Source organism: Callorhinchus milii, unplaced genomic scaffold (assembly GCF_018977255.1).
Source record: "Callorhinchus milii isolate IMCB2004 unplaced genomic scaffold, IMCB_Cmil_1.0 Scaffold25, whole genome shotgun sequence".
In the NCBI taxonomy this organism is placed as follows: domain Eukaryota; kingdom Metazoa; phylum Chordata; class Chondrichthyes; order Chimaeriformes; family Callorhinchidae; genus Callorhinchus; species Callorhinchus milii.
In genome coordinates, this window is record NW_024704766.1 from 8,457,756 (window position 1) to 8,475,420 (window position 17,665).

Sequence of the window (17,665 nt, forward strand, 5' to 3'; positions counted from 1 at the left end):
GTGGGAAATCACTGTGCACAAATTGGCTTCTACAAAATACACAGTCACTACACTTTATAATAAATCCTGCAAAATGCATTGAGATGTCCTCTAAATATGAAAGGCCTTATATCAAATGCAAGGATTATTATTATTTCTAAAACATTTAATAATCCTTACATTTGATACAGCATCTATAATTTCCAAACATCTCAAAATGCTTTACAGATATTTGATAGTAAGTGTGGTGACTGTATATTTGTAGGTGAATTTGGCAGCTAATTTGTGCATAGCAATGTCCCACAAATGATCAATTTATCTGAGGACTGTTGGTTGGGATCTGAAGAAAAATTACCTTCTCTTTTTGAATTATGTTATGGCCATGTTTTCACATTCCCCTGAACAGGAAAACGGGACCTTAGTTTTCACATCTTATCTGAAAGATGACACCTCCGCAATGCAGCACTCCCCCATCACTGCATAACGTCAACCCAGACTGTGAGCTCAAAATCCTGAACTAGAGGTGAGAGTTTGACTGAGTCAGGTCAACATCTGAACGTAAAGTGGTAGGAAAATCTAGGAGGACTTACTGTTCAAATGCTGCCTCACACTATATGAAGAAACTACTACTAAATGTTTACTAAATTCACTTGAATGTTGTTGATGTTCACAGATTGTTCTTAGAACAGAACTCTTGTTAATTGGAAGACCTAACAAGTGTATGAATCATATTGAAGTACAATTCATCAGATTATTAATATAGAACATAGAGTCATAGAATTATACAGCACAGAAGGAGGCCACTCGGCCCTTCGTGACTATGCCAGCTCTTTGAAAAGAGCTTCCAAATCCACCCCACTCCCCTCCCATAGCCCTGATCAACCCCACTCCCCCACGCTCTCCCCACAGACCTGATCAACCCCGCTCTCTCCCCATAGCCCGGCAAACTTGTCCTCCCCAAATAATTATCTACTTCTCTCTTAAAAGTTGTTATCGAATCGGCTTCCAGCCTTTCAGGCAACGCATTCCAGAATGTAAATATATTCTACTGGAAAATATTTTAGAAAAATAGGCTTCTTACCATGTGAACGCGATAGAGGATACTAATTCCTAAAGTCATAAAAGGTTTGGAGAAGTCAATGACCTTCTCTCGTTCAGCTGTGATAGTCAGGCCAGCCACAGCCAGGTCAGCTTTCTATAAACAAACAAGTAGAAAGACAATCACAGAACTCTGGCAATTTAATATTATGAAAAACAACACTTTACTGACAACAATCAAATATGAAAGCTACTTTAGCTCCAAATGTTTGATCAGAAACTTTTTGCACATTACCAAAATCTGCCAGTCTTTTATTACCATTAGAGCAGATTCAATTCAATATGAGCTGCACATATTGTCACCAATCATAATGACTTCAATATTCCGTTAAAGACAGAATTTAAAGCTATGATATGTCTGCATCATCTTTTGAAGAGAACAGAATTTCTCCAAAGTTCAACCTCACATTTATAATGTAATCTTTGGCAATACCTGTAGCAATAAAGCTGACTTATGACATTGCCAGAAATGAAAACATTATAATGTAAATATTGTTAATACTCTTATCTCACCACATTATGTAGAAAGAAAATTTTATAATGTAAATTATAAGTTTATAATAATAATAATCCTTGCATTTGATAAAGCGCCTGGTTCACAAACCAAATCCCTTCACTCCCTGACACCTCCCAACCTCTCCGACCTCCTCACTCCCCAATCCACCACCCGGCGCCTCCGCTTGACTGGCTCCAGCTCCTACTCGTCCCTCACACCCTCTGCACCACCATCGTAGGTCACACTTTCAGCCACTAAACCCCAAAACTCTGGAACATTCTCCCTCAATCCCTCCGCCTTGCCTCTCTCCCCCCTCTTTCAAGTCCCGCCTGAAGACCTTCCTCTTTGACCGTGATTAGGGCCACCACCCCCTCCCCCCAGAAAAAGAATCATTGTCCTGTCCTCTCTAAGCCTTGCCACTGTGCCTGCCTGCCCTGGCTGCCTGGCTGGTCTGACACCAGCAGTGCCTGCCCTGGCTGCCTGGCTCACAAACCAGACTAGAAACAGAGGGTGGACTTGATTACGACATTTTGTTCTTGAAATCAGCTGAGCTCTCAGGATAATAATAATAATAATAATAATCTTTGCATTTGATATAGCGCTTTTCACGTCGGGAGGATGTCCCAAAGTGCTTCACAGAACACACTGTAAAGTGAATTGACTGTATATTTGTGGGCGAACGCGGCAGCCGATTGCGCACAGCAATGTCCCAATATACACTTCCTCTCCAGAGGGTAAAGCGGTGACAATCTGGCATCTGGAGGAGCAATTATTTCAAATATACATTCTGACGCCTTCCTCATAGTGGCGGTAAAATACAGTAGTTTGCATTGATCTTTAACATTGTTTGATTCAGTACTTACTCTTGTAACCAGCTCACCAATCATTCCTGTCCAAGTGCCATTGGGCTCAGCAACCCCGTACACACCATCAGCAACCAGTTGGATTTTGTATTTAAATCGGAGGAGATTCGACAGTTCCTGCAGCATTTCTACACAGAATCCTTCATATCGTTCATTTCCTTCTAGCTGCTGATGGTTTAATTTCAGCATCACATATGGATTTTCCTGAGGAGAAACGTCACAGCTTGTTCACAGAATCATTTATGGCAACATAATTTCAGGAGACTTTAACTATGTGTCTTTGGCACTTTAAATGGTCCAATGTAATTTCTGCCTTCATGTTATATTTACTACAGGAATATCACCAATTATTTGCATTCACTGACTCCGGCTGTTTTTGACTTTGATATTAGGGCATTCAATGTGATACTTTTAATGTCACAACAATGTCTACAACATTTTAAATTGTTTTGTAAATACAACATCAAGACACACAGGGCTTCCCCATTATAAAGCCACATTAAAGATACAAAAAATTAAAATGGATCAGTGAAAACAGTGATCTTGTAATTTTGTTTCACTAATTACTGTTATGTCATGACTTGGAAATGGTCCAACAAATGCCACGAGGAGTGCAATCCTCCTGTTTGGAAAACCTAAATGGTCTTTAGACGACATTATATATGGAATACAAACACAGCTCCACTTACCAGGATTGTTGTAACTATCAACGTTTTATTGAATAAACTCTCAGAAATATTTAGAGAATAAAACCTTCTGTCCATCACTAATCCATTCTCTGAGTGCCAGACACCAATCTATGGAAAAAAGTACAAAATGGAATGCCTAACTGCGTCTGGTATTACAGCACTTCTCTATTGATTCGCTGTTGAATTATACTTAAAAAAGATTCAGATGAAGAGCCCATCAGATCATTTGACCTCGGCCAGAATATCCAGCTTTCCATATCAGACGCCCTGCTATAGGCTTTTCACATCACAGTGAAAATGCAAAATCTCAACTGTAACAAAACACCAGAAAACAAAGGACCTAATATAGTATCTTGTTTGAACCACGTTAACCAGGAATCTGTGGCACAATCTCAGTTTTCAAATCCTGCAATATTTTCACAAGTCCAACAGATAAGCAACAACAACAACAACAACAACAAGATTGCATTTATTGAGCGCCTTTCACGTCAGGAGACCGTCCCAAGGCGCTGGACAGTTGGGTAGGGACCCGAGCAGTGGGGAAATGGTCAGGGTGAGGGGAGGGAAGGGAGGGTGCGAGGCCGTGAATGGCCTTGTAGGTGTGGATGAGGATCTTGAATTCGATCCTCTGGGGGATGGGGAGCCAGTGGAGGCGAGCGAGGGCGAGGGTGGGAGTGATGTGGGCGCGACGCCTGGTGCGGGACAGTACACGAGCTGCAGAGTTCTGAATGACCTGCAGTGTGGAGGGAGGGCCGGGAAGGCCAGCGAGGAGAGAGTTCCCGTAGTCCAGCCTTGAGGTGATAAAGGCGTGGACCAGAGTTTCAGCCGCGTGAGGGGTGAGGTAGTGCCGTAGTCTGGCAATGTTCCGGAGGTGATGGAAGGCGGTGCCAGTTGTGGCGCGGATATGAGGGAGAAAGGACAGCTCAGGGTTGAGGGGAACCCCGAGGTTCCTGATGGCTTTGAGAGGTGGAGAGTGCGGCCTTGGATGCTGATGCTGTCAGCGCCTGAGGTGCGGAGGCGCTGACGTGAGCCAATGTGGAGGGCCTCAGTTTTGCGCACGTTGAGCTGAAGAAAGTTGTCTCTCGTCCAGGACTCGATGTCGGACAGACAGCTGTCAGGACATCAGGGGTCGTGGAGTTGAGGGTAGAGGAGGAAAGGTAGAGTTGGGTGTCATCCGCATACATGTGGAAGTTAACCCCATGTCTGCGGATGATGTCACCACAGGGGGAGCATATAGAGGGTGAAGAGGAGGGGACCGAGGACAGAGCCCTGAGGGACACCACACGAGACAGTGCGGGGGCCGGAGGAAAAGCCGTTTGCAGAGACAAAATGAAGATGTCATTGGTCACCTTGACCAGGGCGGTTTCTGTGCTATGGGCAGCATGGAAACCTGACTGGAGGGGTTCGAAAGGTGAGTGGGTGGAAAAGAAAGAGCGCAGCTGGGAGGCAACGACTCCTTCGAGAACCTTAACATTAAAATAAATGCTTCCAGTAAAAGGCAAACACCCAGCATCTGCCTTACCTCTCTGAGTCCTTCTTTGCTATGCTGCACAATCTTCAGAACATAATTAACTCGCTGTCCTTTACTGCTGAATTCAATGTGTCCTGTTAGACCTTCTAACTCTACCTGTGAGTGTGGACACAGTAAAAAATTACTCTGCAGAAATTAACATCATTTTTTTCAGTTCTTAGACATATCAAATAAAGTATAAATTAGTTCACATTCTGTCCTTTTTTTTCTATGATTCCCTCTTCATTCCTTTTTTNACAAAGTAGTTGCTGATATTCATTTGATATGCAAAGTACTCATTCCCAGTGTATCCAGCTCCTCTCCAGCCTGTACTCCCAACTATTCACTCTCTGTTTGCACCATAGTCACAAACTTGAAATAGCTTCTTCCCATTCAGTCCGTAATAGTGTAAAATGCCTGTGACCATTGCTGTCCTGCTTTATACAGGTAGATAATATATTACAATAAACAGTTACATCACTAAATGCTCATTTTAGATACGTAAAATAACGTTCTCTCACCATTCGCAGATAGTTCATCAGGCTGGTCCCATGTTGCCAAATCTGTGCAGAGCCACAAGATAGTGATCTGATGGCAATCTCCTGACTACGATTGAGCTGATGGACAGCAGTGACCACAACATGGACAGCATCAAAGAGCAGTGCCGAGGAGAGCTAGAGACAAGAAATGGAGAATCCCTTCAGGAGAGAATAAAAAGGTGGGAAATAGAAGCATAGGTTATCAAAGTACAGAGTAAATGCAATTTGAACATGGATGCTTTTCTTGCAAACATTTCCTTTCACTTGAGAGCCTTGTGAAAATTATGCAAATGATATATCAGTTGATTCCAATCGCTGTCTATTGACTGCCTTAATTCACATAATGATTATTTGATTTCTATTAATGACACTGAGCTGAAGTTTCACCTACCCAAGTTACAAAAAGCTCACGAAGAACAAAATGTAATTTAAAATATATTACTTTTCTTTGCTTAACAGTTCTGGAATCAAGTTATATTTTATGCCGTTGTTGTTGTCGTTGTATATCCTTCACCAAAGCTGCTACAGTAAAACTCCTGATAACTCAACCCTGTATAACATGTCACTGACACGTAAGTCATCGTGCTGTCAATTTCCTGGCCGCATTTATTCATACCTAACTTGCTATTCCAGATAACTCATCACTGAGCCCTTTTCCCTTGGAGTGATGAGTTAGCAGTTTACTGTATTATGAATTAACATTGAGGAGGCAGGAGTAATCCCTTATGTCTATGTTTTGTTTACACTGAAAATTGATTTATTTTCCTGGGTCACAGAACAATGCTGCATAATAATATCACGGCACCTGATCAGAGCTCCAAATAATCTCAAATCATTGGGCGTTCAGATAGAGATGGAACGAGCAAAAGAAAAAAATCGTTAATATTTGCTTAAAGTCAAACAGAACATCTTTATCTAAATTCTGAATAATATATTCTATATTAGAAACAAAACATATTGTTTGGAAATGCAGATTGACCAGGTTTTAAAAAAGACAGACGAAGGTCATGAAAAAAGCTGATTGGATGCTGGTTTTATAACAAGGAGTTTGGAATATAAAAACAAGGAAATGTTACTGCAAATGTGGAACATTGGTCAGATCATATCTGGAGTATTGTGTTCAGTTTTGTATGGAAGGATACACTAACCTTAGACCAAGTCCAGCAACAAATCAGTGTTTTGCTGTGAAGAAATTTTTGCAGGATTCATTTTTAATTAGCTTTCTGCTCATTTTAAAATTATTTTCCTTTACACAGAAAGATACTGCACGGAAAAAGACCATTTGGCCTGATTAGTCTGTGCTGGTGTTTATACTCCAGACAAGCCTTTCATCCCCACCTAATCCTCTCTCCTATGCCCATCTCCCTTATGTTTGCCTCAAGCTTCCTCTTAAATGCATTGTTCTGGAATGTCTTCCTGGAAAGTCCTTCTCTATGTCATTTCCCTTTATCATTTTAAAGACCTCAGTCACATCAACCCTTAACCTCTTCAGATCTGGGGAATATATCAGAATCTTCCCTCTGGTAGGAGAATCATTTTGGGCAGATACACTGCTACAAGTGATAGTGCCTAAAACCTAGCAAAGGCTGGTGACACTGGGATGTATTCCCTGGATTTGAGGGAGGATTTAATTCAGGTGATCAAGTTATTACTTAGGAAATATTAAAGAATATGACAGGAAGGAGGAAAGTAGAATGAGGACTTATCTAGTGACTTGGAATAATTGGTACTGGAATAGGTTGAGGATTGAATAATCTTCTCTTGCTCCTAAATTCCTATGTAACAGATTACCAGATGACTCAGACACATGGGACTACCAGTCAAAGCAGCTTTTTATTTATAGTTAAGAATAAACCCAGGGGCCCAGGGCACAGAACGAAACCAATCAACATTCATGCTTCAAAGATTGGCTTACAAATCCCACTGGTTCTATCAGAAGCAAAATCTAAGTGGGAAATTATTTACATCATTAGAAATCAGAAACAAGTTATCATTTCCATGCAGTTCAAACAACGCCAAATGGCATTGGAGTTTTTATTGTTTATCTCAAACTGCATTTGCTGTTATCTATAAAACTGCTCAACAGCCAACACAAAATATTATTTGCCAGTTACAAACTCACTGCTGGCCCAGGGTATGCTGCATGAGCACAGTTTTCCTGCCAGGATCTGTTCAGATTGTACACAAAGTCACTGAAGTGCAAATGGTTTGAGTCGGTGATGGAAAATCCCAGAATGTTCATGTGATCTTCAATCAGCTCATCCAGTTGGAGAAGAGGAAACTCCTAGAGTTAGAGATATCACAAAAAAGGCCAAAACATTTTAAAACGTTTGTACAACAACGGGCTGTATAAGACATATTTATAGCACCTCTCTCGCAGGGTGGCGTCCCAGAGCACTTACAACTTTCTCTGACTTCTTAAAAGTAGATGTGCAAAAATAGTTTCCAAATTAAAACAAGATTTTAGAACTTTAAGAGTGTTTATAAGTTCTCCTGCACACATGCATTTATATGCAGATTTTGTGCATGAGATTGTTATCTAACCCATAAATTAGATTACAACATGTTTAGCAATACTTTTATTGGCAACAGTTACTTTCTCATCATCTTACCAGGGATGTGAAGATGTATTTATAGGACACAGAAGTCATGCCAAGCTCCACTGCCTGGAAAACAAGAGAAAATACGAGTTACCAGAGGGGAGATGGATCAATAAAGCCCCTAAAATGACACAGCATGAATTCAGGAATGGTCGACTAACCTAGAGTTTTTCCAAAAGCCTCTGTTATTCTGGAGAAAGATAATGTGTTTGATTTAAAAACACATATAAATTGGTCCTTCAGTTAATGTGCGACATTACTGTGTGGAAATTGCCTGCTATGTTCAATACAAAATACAGTCTCTACACTTTACCCTAAATCCGTAAAGCAATTTGAGATATAATCCCAATGTGAAAGGTGTTATATCAAATTCATGGATTATTATTATTTATTATTATTATTATTTATTATTATCAGAATGTTTCGCCCACAAATATGCAGTCAATTCACTTTACAGTATATCCTGCGAAGCGCTTTGAAATATTTCGAAGACATGATAAGGCGCTGTATCAGATGCAATATTATTATTAACTATTAAGGCAAAGGTTCTAGATTAGCAATCAATGAATCATGAAACATGGAGTATAGTCTGGAGATGGATAAATATTTCGCTTAAAAACAAACATAAGTCAGCGTGGTCCAACAGGAGGACCAAGGGTTGGAATCGACTCAATGTAAATTGCAGATTGTTTAACCCACATTTTTTTNGTCAAGTGAAAATTTCTGTTCAGCGAATTCCCAGATACTCAGTACAGGGAGGGTCCAACCTTTTGGCTGCCACAGCCCGGATTCCCTATTTGAGAAAGGTCCGCGAGCCACATCCAGCCTGGGCCAGCGGGTGATTTTACACGGCCCGCGACCATTCCACCATTACAACTTCCACTCCCCCCCTCCCTGGGGAACGCCCTCCCTGGGCAGTGGCAGGAGCCTCTGGTTGGAGTTTGCAGCTCACGGAGTCTTTACTGCAGTCTGTCAGGAAGGCAAACAAGTCTCTTACCAACCGCTTCGTTAGCAACTAACCACGGGCTCCTGCCACTGCAGAGGGAGACCCGCACTTGGGAGAGAGATGGGGGGGGGGGGGGTCAGAGGCGGAGAGGGTAAAGAGGGGACGAGGGGGAAAGAGAGGAGGAGAGGGGAGAAAGGAGAAAGAGCGGCAAGTGGAGAGAAACAGGGAGAGTGAGGGGAGGGGGAGAGAGGGTGAGAGGTGGGGTTTAGAGTGGGAAAGAGAGGGGGAGGGAGAGGGAGGAGCAGGGGTTGGGGGGCAAGGGAATTATGGGGGAGTGTGTGGGGGGAGAGAGAAAGGGGTGGGGGGAGAGAGGGGGAAGTGGGAGGGAGAGAGGGGAGGGGGAGAGAGTGGGAGAGGGGGAGGGGAGAGAGTGGGAGAGGGAGAGAGGGGGAAGTGGGAGGGAGAGAGGGGGGGAGGGGGAGAGAGATGGGGAGAGGTATGATGGAGGGGGAGAGAGAGATGGGGAGGCAGGGTTAGGGGGAGAGGAAAGATTATGTGTGTGTGAGAGAGAGAGAGAGACTTTGAGAGAGCGATTGAGAGAGAATGGGAGCATGAGGGTGAAAGAGAGAGTGTGAGGAGGAGGGAGTGAATGTGAGGGAGAAGAGGAGAGAAACAGAGAGAGGTGGGGAGCAATTGAGAGAGAGTTTGAGAGAGGATAGAGAGAGTGTGTGTGGGAGAGAGAGGGAGTGAGAGAGTAATTAAGAGAGGGAGATAATGTGTGTGAGAGAGAGAGAGGAGAGGGGGAAGAAAGTGGTTGAGAGGCGGCAGATGAAGTATGAGAGTAATTGAAAGTGTGTGTCCCCTCCCCCCCTTCTCTCTCCCCACTTCCCCTGTCTGACCCCTCCCCCCCTTTGTCCCCCCCTTCCTGTACCCTCCCCTTCTCTGTTGTCTACTCTCTGTCCCCCCACTCCCCCCCTTCTCTGTCCCGCACTCCCCCCACCCCCCCAATCTCTCTCCCAAGTGCGGGTCTCCCTCTGCAGTGGCAGGAGCCCGTGGTTAGTTGCTAACGAAGCGGTTGGTAAGAGACTTGTTTGCCTTCCTGACAGACTGCAGTAAAGACTCCGTGAGCTGCAAACTCCAACCAGTGGCTCCTGCCACTGCCCAGGGAGGGCGTTCCCCAGGGAGGGGGGGAGTGGAAGTTGGAATGGTGGAATGGTCGCGGGCCGTGTAAAATCACCCGCTGGCCCAGGCTGGATGTGGCTCGCGGACCTTTCTCAAATAGGGAATCCGGGCTGTGGCAGCCAAAAGGTTGGACCCTCCCTGTACTGAGTATCTGGGAATTCGCTGAACAGAAATTTTCACTTGACAAAAAAAATGTGGGTTAAACAATCTGCAATTTACATCATCCTGTATGCTGCAAGTGTATTCCTCGCATGTATACACATGTTCTGTATAAGCAGATGGTTTTATGCATAGAACTGCAAGAAACAATGGTTGGATTCTGATTGTGCATTTTCTGGAGCCTTACTTCACAGCTTATTTAAAATGGAAAATATTTTGAATAATTCTTTTACTCCAGTACTCTTGCCATTGGTAATTAAGATTCTGCTTAGATTATAATTAAACATACCTTCTTTAGGATGGAACGGGAGACTAAAGCACTTGCATCAATAATTATTGTTACAATTTTGTCATCTCGAATCTCCTTGAGGAGTGGTGTGGAGTCCTGGCTACTGTCCAGCATTCGGATCGAAAGCGTATCTTTGGAAATAAGAAACTGTCGCAACAATTTCTCCAGATTCAAAAGACCTGCAGCAGAAACAGGAAGTAAAACATTTCTATAAGAAACGTTTGCTTCCTGTATCAAAATGAAACATCCTTCTACAATCCTTTCAAAAGGAAGTTTTACCACAAAGGCCCCAAATCAAAGATCTATTCTGTGATCTGGGCTCAATCAATATATTCATTGTTATTCTTACATTCAGCTTTGGCACAGATCAGGCACGCCACACTCCTGTTGAAGAAGGTGAGAATGCTGGTGACAGCATGACTGATGTCCGTGTTACTTGGATGGAGATTCAATGCTGTGAACCTCAAATATTGCCATTTAGGAATTTCTTCAGCAGCAACCTTCACATGAGGGACCTGTATAAGGAGGAAAGAAGCTTGTTAATATCAAATGCTCATTGGATAAACAAATTATATTAATTACAATCCGATTGCTCATCTCTACTGATCCATTATATAGGTTTCACATCAATTAGATTGGAGGCATCCAGCAAAGGAGGATTCTCTCAAATGAATAATCATACGGTGGGTAAAACATTCCCCTTTGTCCAATGGTTCCTAATTCGCAGAAAAAAAACAATATTTATGGAGTGAACTAGTGTGAGGGCTAATGCTATTCTAAATTAACATTCACACTAACAGGTCCTGTTTGTTGTCGGATTGCATGGTTTAATTATTTTTTCCTTAGCTTTGCTCGGCAAGGAAACAGTACTGGAAAGATATTTGGGGAGGACAAATTTGCAAAGCTCTGGGAAGAGCCGGGGGAGTGGGATTGAATTGTACAGCTCTTTGAAAGAGCCGGTACAGGCACAATGGGCCAAATGGCCTCCTTCTGTGATGTATAATTCTATGATTCATTAGCACTTCACACCACCGTTGTAATTTCTTCAGTTCCTCGCATCCAACCATTCCCTTTGCCCTGTAAACCCAATCCTATTACATCTCACCCAGCTAAACCAGTTAGGGATCTGCCCTATGTAAATACCAACTCTGTAAAATTACTTCTACCTAAGGTGGAATTGCAATTTCTGTTTCACTATGGGCAAAAACAGAAAGATAAATGAAAAGCAAATTTTCCATTGCACTTGCAATTGATTCTTTAAAAGTCTTTAATTTGACCCTGCAGGACAAATTAGTTTTTGTCTCCAGTAAAACTGCTAGCCCCAATTCAAACACCAATACATCGTGCAGAAGGTACGCTCATGCTGAAAGCTGAGTGATCAATGATTAATAATCAGCTGTAAATTTATACAATTCTTTTTCCATCTGATTTCAAACAACATTTACTTGCTGGGCATTTGGTCATAGAATTAGATAAAGTGCAGCAAAGCTATTTGGCTAATTAACCTTAAACTGGTGCTCACTCCTTCACCAGAGATAGTTATCGATTGCCTGTCTTTGTTTCATTGCCTTTAATATATTTCCTTATAAAAACATTGTTTTTATTGTTAAAAAATCAACTTTTCCAGGCCAACTGATGCCCATTTTCTTGAATCCATTTTCCTGAATATGTTTTGGATCGCTTGGATTAGTTGTTGCTAATCAACTTCGCGCACATCTCTCCTCCCACTCCCTCTTCGAACCCCTCCAGTCCGGTTTCCGCCCACAGTAGAGACTGCACTTGTGAAAGTCACAAACGATACCTCTCTATCTGTGACCAGGGCTCCCTCTGCCTCCTTGTCCTCCTGGACCTCTCCGTGGTGTTCGACACAGTCGATCACACCATCCTCCTCCACTGCCTTTCCTCCGACATCCATCTCAGTGAGACCGCACTCGCCTGGTTCGAGTCCTACCTCACAAACCGCCAGCAGTACATCTGCACCAACGGCTTCTCCTCTCGCTCTAACGGTCACCTGTGGGCTACCCCAAGGATCCATCCTGGCCCCCTCTTCTTTCTGATCTATATGTTCCCTCTTGGGGATGTCATCCCCAGACATGGGGTGCACTTCCACATGTATGCGGACGACACCCAACTCTAATTTTCCACCTCTCTTTGCGACCCCCCAGTCCCCTTATGTTCTGTCAGCTGCCTGTCAGACCTCAGGGGCTGAATGAGCGCAAATTTCCTTCAGCTGAACATTGACAAGACGGACGCCATACTCTTTGGCTCTCGTCAACGTCTAAAATCTCAAGGCTCTCACCTCCTCCACCTACCCGAGCTCCACCTAAAACTCTCCGAACCCATATGCAACCTAGGCGTCAGCTTCGACCCCCAATTATCCTTCCTCCCCCACATCCGGTCCCTCACCAGCACCACCTTTTTCCACCTCCGACGTATCGCCCGTCTCCGCCAATACCTCTCTCCGAAAGCCGCTGAAACCCTAGTCCATGCCTTTGTCACCTCTCGGCTGGACTACTCTGGAGTCCTGTAGCTCAGTGGTTAGAGCACTCGCTTTGCGAGCGAGAGACCTGAGTTAAATTCCAGGCAGGGAGAAACCTTGGGCAAGTTTCCTTACTCCACACACCTAATAATAATCTCTCCAAAATAAAAAACAATAATAAATTGGTCATTTTCAATCTACGACTGTTTGTGGGACATTGCTGTGCGCAATTGGCTGCCGCGTTCGCCCACAAATATACAGTCAATTCACTTTACAGTATATTCTGTGAAGCGCTTTGAGATGTCTAGAAGACGTGAAAAGCGCTGTACCAAATGCAAGGATTATTATTATTATTGTTATTACTCTAACGCCCTCCTCGCCAGTCTCCCATCCCCTACCTTGGTCATTCAAAACTCTGCTGCCCGCATTCCCACCCGCACCAAACTCCGCTCCCCGATCACCCCAGTCCTGACCAAACTGCACCGGCTGCCTGTCCGAGAGAGGATCGACTTCAAGATCCTCACCCTTGTATTGAAATCCCTCCACCCGTCTGAACCCCCTGACCTCTCTGACCTCCTCTCTCCTCAAAACAGTACCCGTTGCCTTCGTTCCTCCGGGTCTGGCCTCCTCCTCGTCCTCCGAGCCCTCCGCTCCACCCTCGGCGGCCGTGCCTTCAGCCACTATGCCCCGAGGCTCTGGAACTCCCTTCCTCACTCCCTTTGCCTCGCCCCCACTCTTCCTATTTTCAGGTCCCTCCTGAAGACCTTTCTCTTCGACCGCGCCTTTGATCACTTCCCCCCCCTCCCCCTGGCTCGGCCCCGGGATCTGTTACTGTAAAGCGCTCTGAGACGCCGTCCGGTGTGGAGGGCGCTATATAAATCCACGTTGTTGTTGTAGTACGTATCCTGCAACCAACCTAAACCAACTATGGAATCTGGAAATAAAGTCCAGCATCTTTAAACAAGATATGTGTCCCCTTATAAAGTGAACACATGTTATAATGGGAAACAAAAACAGAGTTCGCTGGGAACACTTATAATGGGATGTGTTGTCACCACTCGCAGTCCCTACCTGGGGTTGCCAGAGTCATCATTAACAATACTCAGGGTTATCTGTAGTCAGCAGTTGATGACTCACCACCAATATTTCCAGGGTTGTTAGTATACCATGTATCCAAGTTATATCTGAAGTTGTGATAAATTAAATTGTGCTATAGTGAAGCTGCACTGTAATATACTCAACTAGATTTCTATGTTGAAAACTAATCAGAGGAATTAATCTTGAAAATTCATGAATGCAGCTTTATTATGTGTGTATTTTAGAATATCTAGGACGTAGCAGGAAAGCAGCATTTTTAAAATAATGGAAAGATTTGGAGTGGCTAGAATATAGACTCAAAGCCAATATCTACATAGACAGCTGGCCAGTTAAAAGCTCAATGTTACCTCCTTCTCGCCACAGATATGGCTGATAATAGAAGCAGAGGCTGGACTAGAAGAAGGACCAAGGATTGCAACAACCCCCTTTGGAAGAATCTGACAAGCTGCAGGAGAGAAAGAATTTGATTAAAGTTGGTATAATTTAACAGCATTGCTACTCAATATCTAATCATTACGTAAGATAGGAATTTATTTCACGCTTTTTATGTTAATTTGTTTGATACCAAACATACTTGTAGATTGGTTTCTAATTCATTCTTCTTGCATACTACTCCTTCAAAATCTATCACTACAGAATATCCAGATACGGTTTAGATGAGTTTGTTCCTATGCATTTTCTTGACAATACTGAACTGGTTACATGTTAGCAGATTGGGAGGGACAGAAAGATGCACCGAGGTTTCCTGGTGGTTGGAGAAGCAGCAAGTCAGTGGGAAAGAGATCAGATATATTTGGTTTCATAATGCATATATGTATTTGTGAATTGTGTGCTTATCATGCAATTATAATTATAATTATGTGCAATGGTTCCAAAAATACTTTCACAGGTTGTGCACTTAAGTGTCTGGATCATCAGATCTGCAATAGAATTATCATAAATGCACAACACCATGATCAGGAACTGTACCAAGCAGGAGATATATGGCCCATTTCTTCAAAGTCATCTCAAAAGGTTTTCTTTACAACTAACGTTAAAAGTTAGTAGTCTATAGTTTGAAGGTATTTGTCTTAACCAAAATTTAACAACATCAACTTGCATTTAAATCACAAAGTTGGTTTTGTTGGTAACTTTCCAATCTGTTATTTAAACCATCACTAATATGAATCACTATCACTTTGGATAATGATGTGCAGTGACATTTATTTATTGTTCAGGTTCTGCACATTTTCAGCTTCAAATTGTGGTGAAAGAGTTGTGGGTACATGATCATAAATGTTTTAGGGCCACCTACTGGGTGACATGATTCCACCACACTATACAATTTTGCAGCAAACCTCCACATACATGAAAAAAATCCAATATTTAGCAATAGTGCTCTTGTATTACACTTAACATGAAGTTACCCCAGCCTGCCATCATCAACAGGTTTTCAGCGTATCTGCCCCACTCTCTGGAACTCCCTGAAAAGGAAGAGAGTCCCTCCAACTCTCCTCATTCAAGGTCCATGACAAGAACTACCTCTTATAGTGAGAGATACCAGTGCATGCAATATAAGGAAAATCCACATGCTTGTGAGTTGTGCTTTCATGCAATGACACCTCCTAATATCTGTTGTCAATGTCAAATGAACTCAAGATGATGCAATATTTGATGGTACAGACACAATAAGATACATACTGGTTTCTGCTGTTTCATATTCACTATCTCGCAGCAGCTCAAAAATATCAATTTCTAGTTTTGGGTTGTCAGACAGTTCCAGCAGGCGATTGATATGGTTCTTTGCTAGAGTGATTGCCAGTCGTTCCCCTCTACTGCACTCCATCTGATCATCAAGAATTGCAGCTGTAAAACAATACATCTGTCTCTGTTTGCTTTTAAGGATGATCTTTCAAGAAAAAGAGAATAACAACTAGTGGTTCGCATTAAAGAAAAATACTGAAAATGGAGGCTCATAAAATACAGGTCAAAAGGGTTATGTTTTTCCTCTCTATTGATATTTGCATACATTAACTCTTTGTAAGGGAAGTAAGGCAGCCCATCCAATGCAGCTCTTCATAGGTGCAGTTGAAATGTCTCAATCATTCACCAAAAGTGTAAGCAGTGTACAAGGCAATTCTCCAATCAGTTTCTTTTTTGAATATAAATAATAACAATTCTTGCATTTGATATAGCATCTATATAGATCAGGAAGATGTCTCCAAGCACTTCACGGAATTTACTGTAAAACTTAGTGACTGCGTATTCTATAAATTACAATATATTAGATTTCGCCTAAGTGCCAACATCCTAGCAGTGCACAAGTTGTCGTAAACAATATAATTATGAGGAAGTATAAAATACTGGGAGACAATAAGAAAATAGAAGGAGACAAGGGCCAGACCACAGAAATAACAACCACAACAATGCATTTGAGCCAATTGGAACATCTAGATACTTTTATTTGAAAAAGTAGCACAGAAATGACAAGCGAATGAGATGATAGAGCAGCAGTGACCTTGACACAAGACCTACTTCTGGCAGCCTCTCATCTGCGGTTTCAAAACATAAATTGATAACAATTTTGTCTATGAATCAGAAAGTTGGTTCAAGATCTATGCCTGGGCACTGAATTCACAGTGATGACATGCCAGTGCAGCGATAGGGTAGTGCTGGTTGTTTGAGGTTTGTCCATTGAATGCAATGTTAAAATTGGGTCCTGTTTGCCTGGAGGTTAAAGATCCTATGGTACTATTTGAAAAGAGAAAGTTGCCTTTATATAAGGGTGATTTCTGAGTAAGGATTCATTGGTGTGTGAACCAGACTATCCGGGCTGTTCAAAGATAGTTAACAGAGGATGGTTGCTGAATGGAGGTGGTTGCTTGAACAGGTTTGACTGTTCACATTTTACCATAAAATCCCATGAAGCACTGTGAGACTTCTTTCCAATGTGAAAGCACTATATCAAATGCAAGGATTATTATTTATTATAAATACATTAGTAAGTGCATCACTATCACTATCTCTTGAAAACACAGCAATTCTGGATAAATTCAGTAAAATACATTTCTGCCTAATGATTAATTTATTATTCTTTTCTATTCATTATTTTCCAAAACAACAACTGAACTAAAGTAGACCTACCCATCCGCAGAGAAGGTGACATCTCTGAACCTTTTCTTAAAGATAAGAACAGCAGCAACAGCAACAGCCGCACCATCTTCTGTCTGCCTCATGGAGATTCCTAATCGTTTGACTGCTCCTGCCACCTGTACAGAAAATAAATTACATTTTTTGACAAATTAAGAACTGTTTTTCTATTATTCTTCATTTGAACACTTATAGTATCACAATTGGTTGTGCAATTATCAATTTAGCTAAGTTACTGGCACTCGATTCTTATCAGGACTTGAAATCACATCCCATGCTGACAATCCAGTAATAGTGCAATTACTGAGCACTCATATCTGAGGTGCTGTCATTTGTATGAGACATTTAACAAATCCTGGCCTAACTGTTCAAGTAAAATTTAAAGATGCCAGAATGTTATTCACAAGCAAAACAATGGTCAATATTGTGACACTGGACAAAAAGCTAGAGTAAACTCTGAGGTGTTTTGTTCCTTTTTTTAATTAATAGAATACAATTTTGCTTAAGTCTAGTTAAATTAGCTATAGTTTTAAATTAGCTTTAAATCTAGATAAATTAGGTCTGTAACTCTGTCTGTCCAGCGCCTTGGGATGTCCTACCAATGTGAAA

General features: G+C 42.2%; 1 protein-coding gene across 1 annotated transcript in view; it reads right to left on the bottom strand.

The window, feature by feature from the left end:
• Window positions 1-17,171, bottom strand: part of grik4 (glutamate receptor, ionotropic, kainate 4) — a 30,464-nt gene extending 13,293 nt beyond the window's left edge. Inside the window, exons 1-12 of the mRNA XM_007912040.2 lie at window positions 17,051-17,171; window positions 15,608-15,772; window positions 14,275-14,372; window positions 10,700-10,865; window positions 10,351-10,529; window positions 7,787-7,840; window positions 7,297-7,458; window positions 5,157-5,309; window positions 4,648-4,752; window positions 3,126-3,233; window positions 2,437-2,640; window positions 1,061-1,174 (exon numbers count right to left, since the gene is read on the bottom strand). Of these exons, the coding sequence (XP_007910231.1) occupies window positions 1,061-1,174; window positions 2,437-2,640; window positions 3,126-3,233; window positions 4,648-4,752; window positions 5,157-5,309; window positions 7,297-7,458; window positions 7,787-7,840; window positions 10,351-10,529; window positions 10,700-10,865; window positions 14,275-14,372; window positions 15,608-15,772; window positions 17,051-17,126 (1,584 nt within the window). The 5' untranslated portion in view covers window positions 17,127-17,171. The remainder of the gene's footprint in view (window positions 1-1,060; window positions 1,175-2,436; window positions 2,641-3,125; window positions 3,234-4,647; window positions 4,753-5,156; window positions 5,310-7,296; window positions 7,459-7,786; window positions 7,841-10,350; window positions 10,530-10,699; window positions 10,866-14,274; window positions 14,373-15,607; window positions 15,773-17,050) is intronic.
• Window positions 17,172-17,665: the final 494 nt, after the last annotated feature.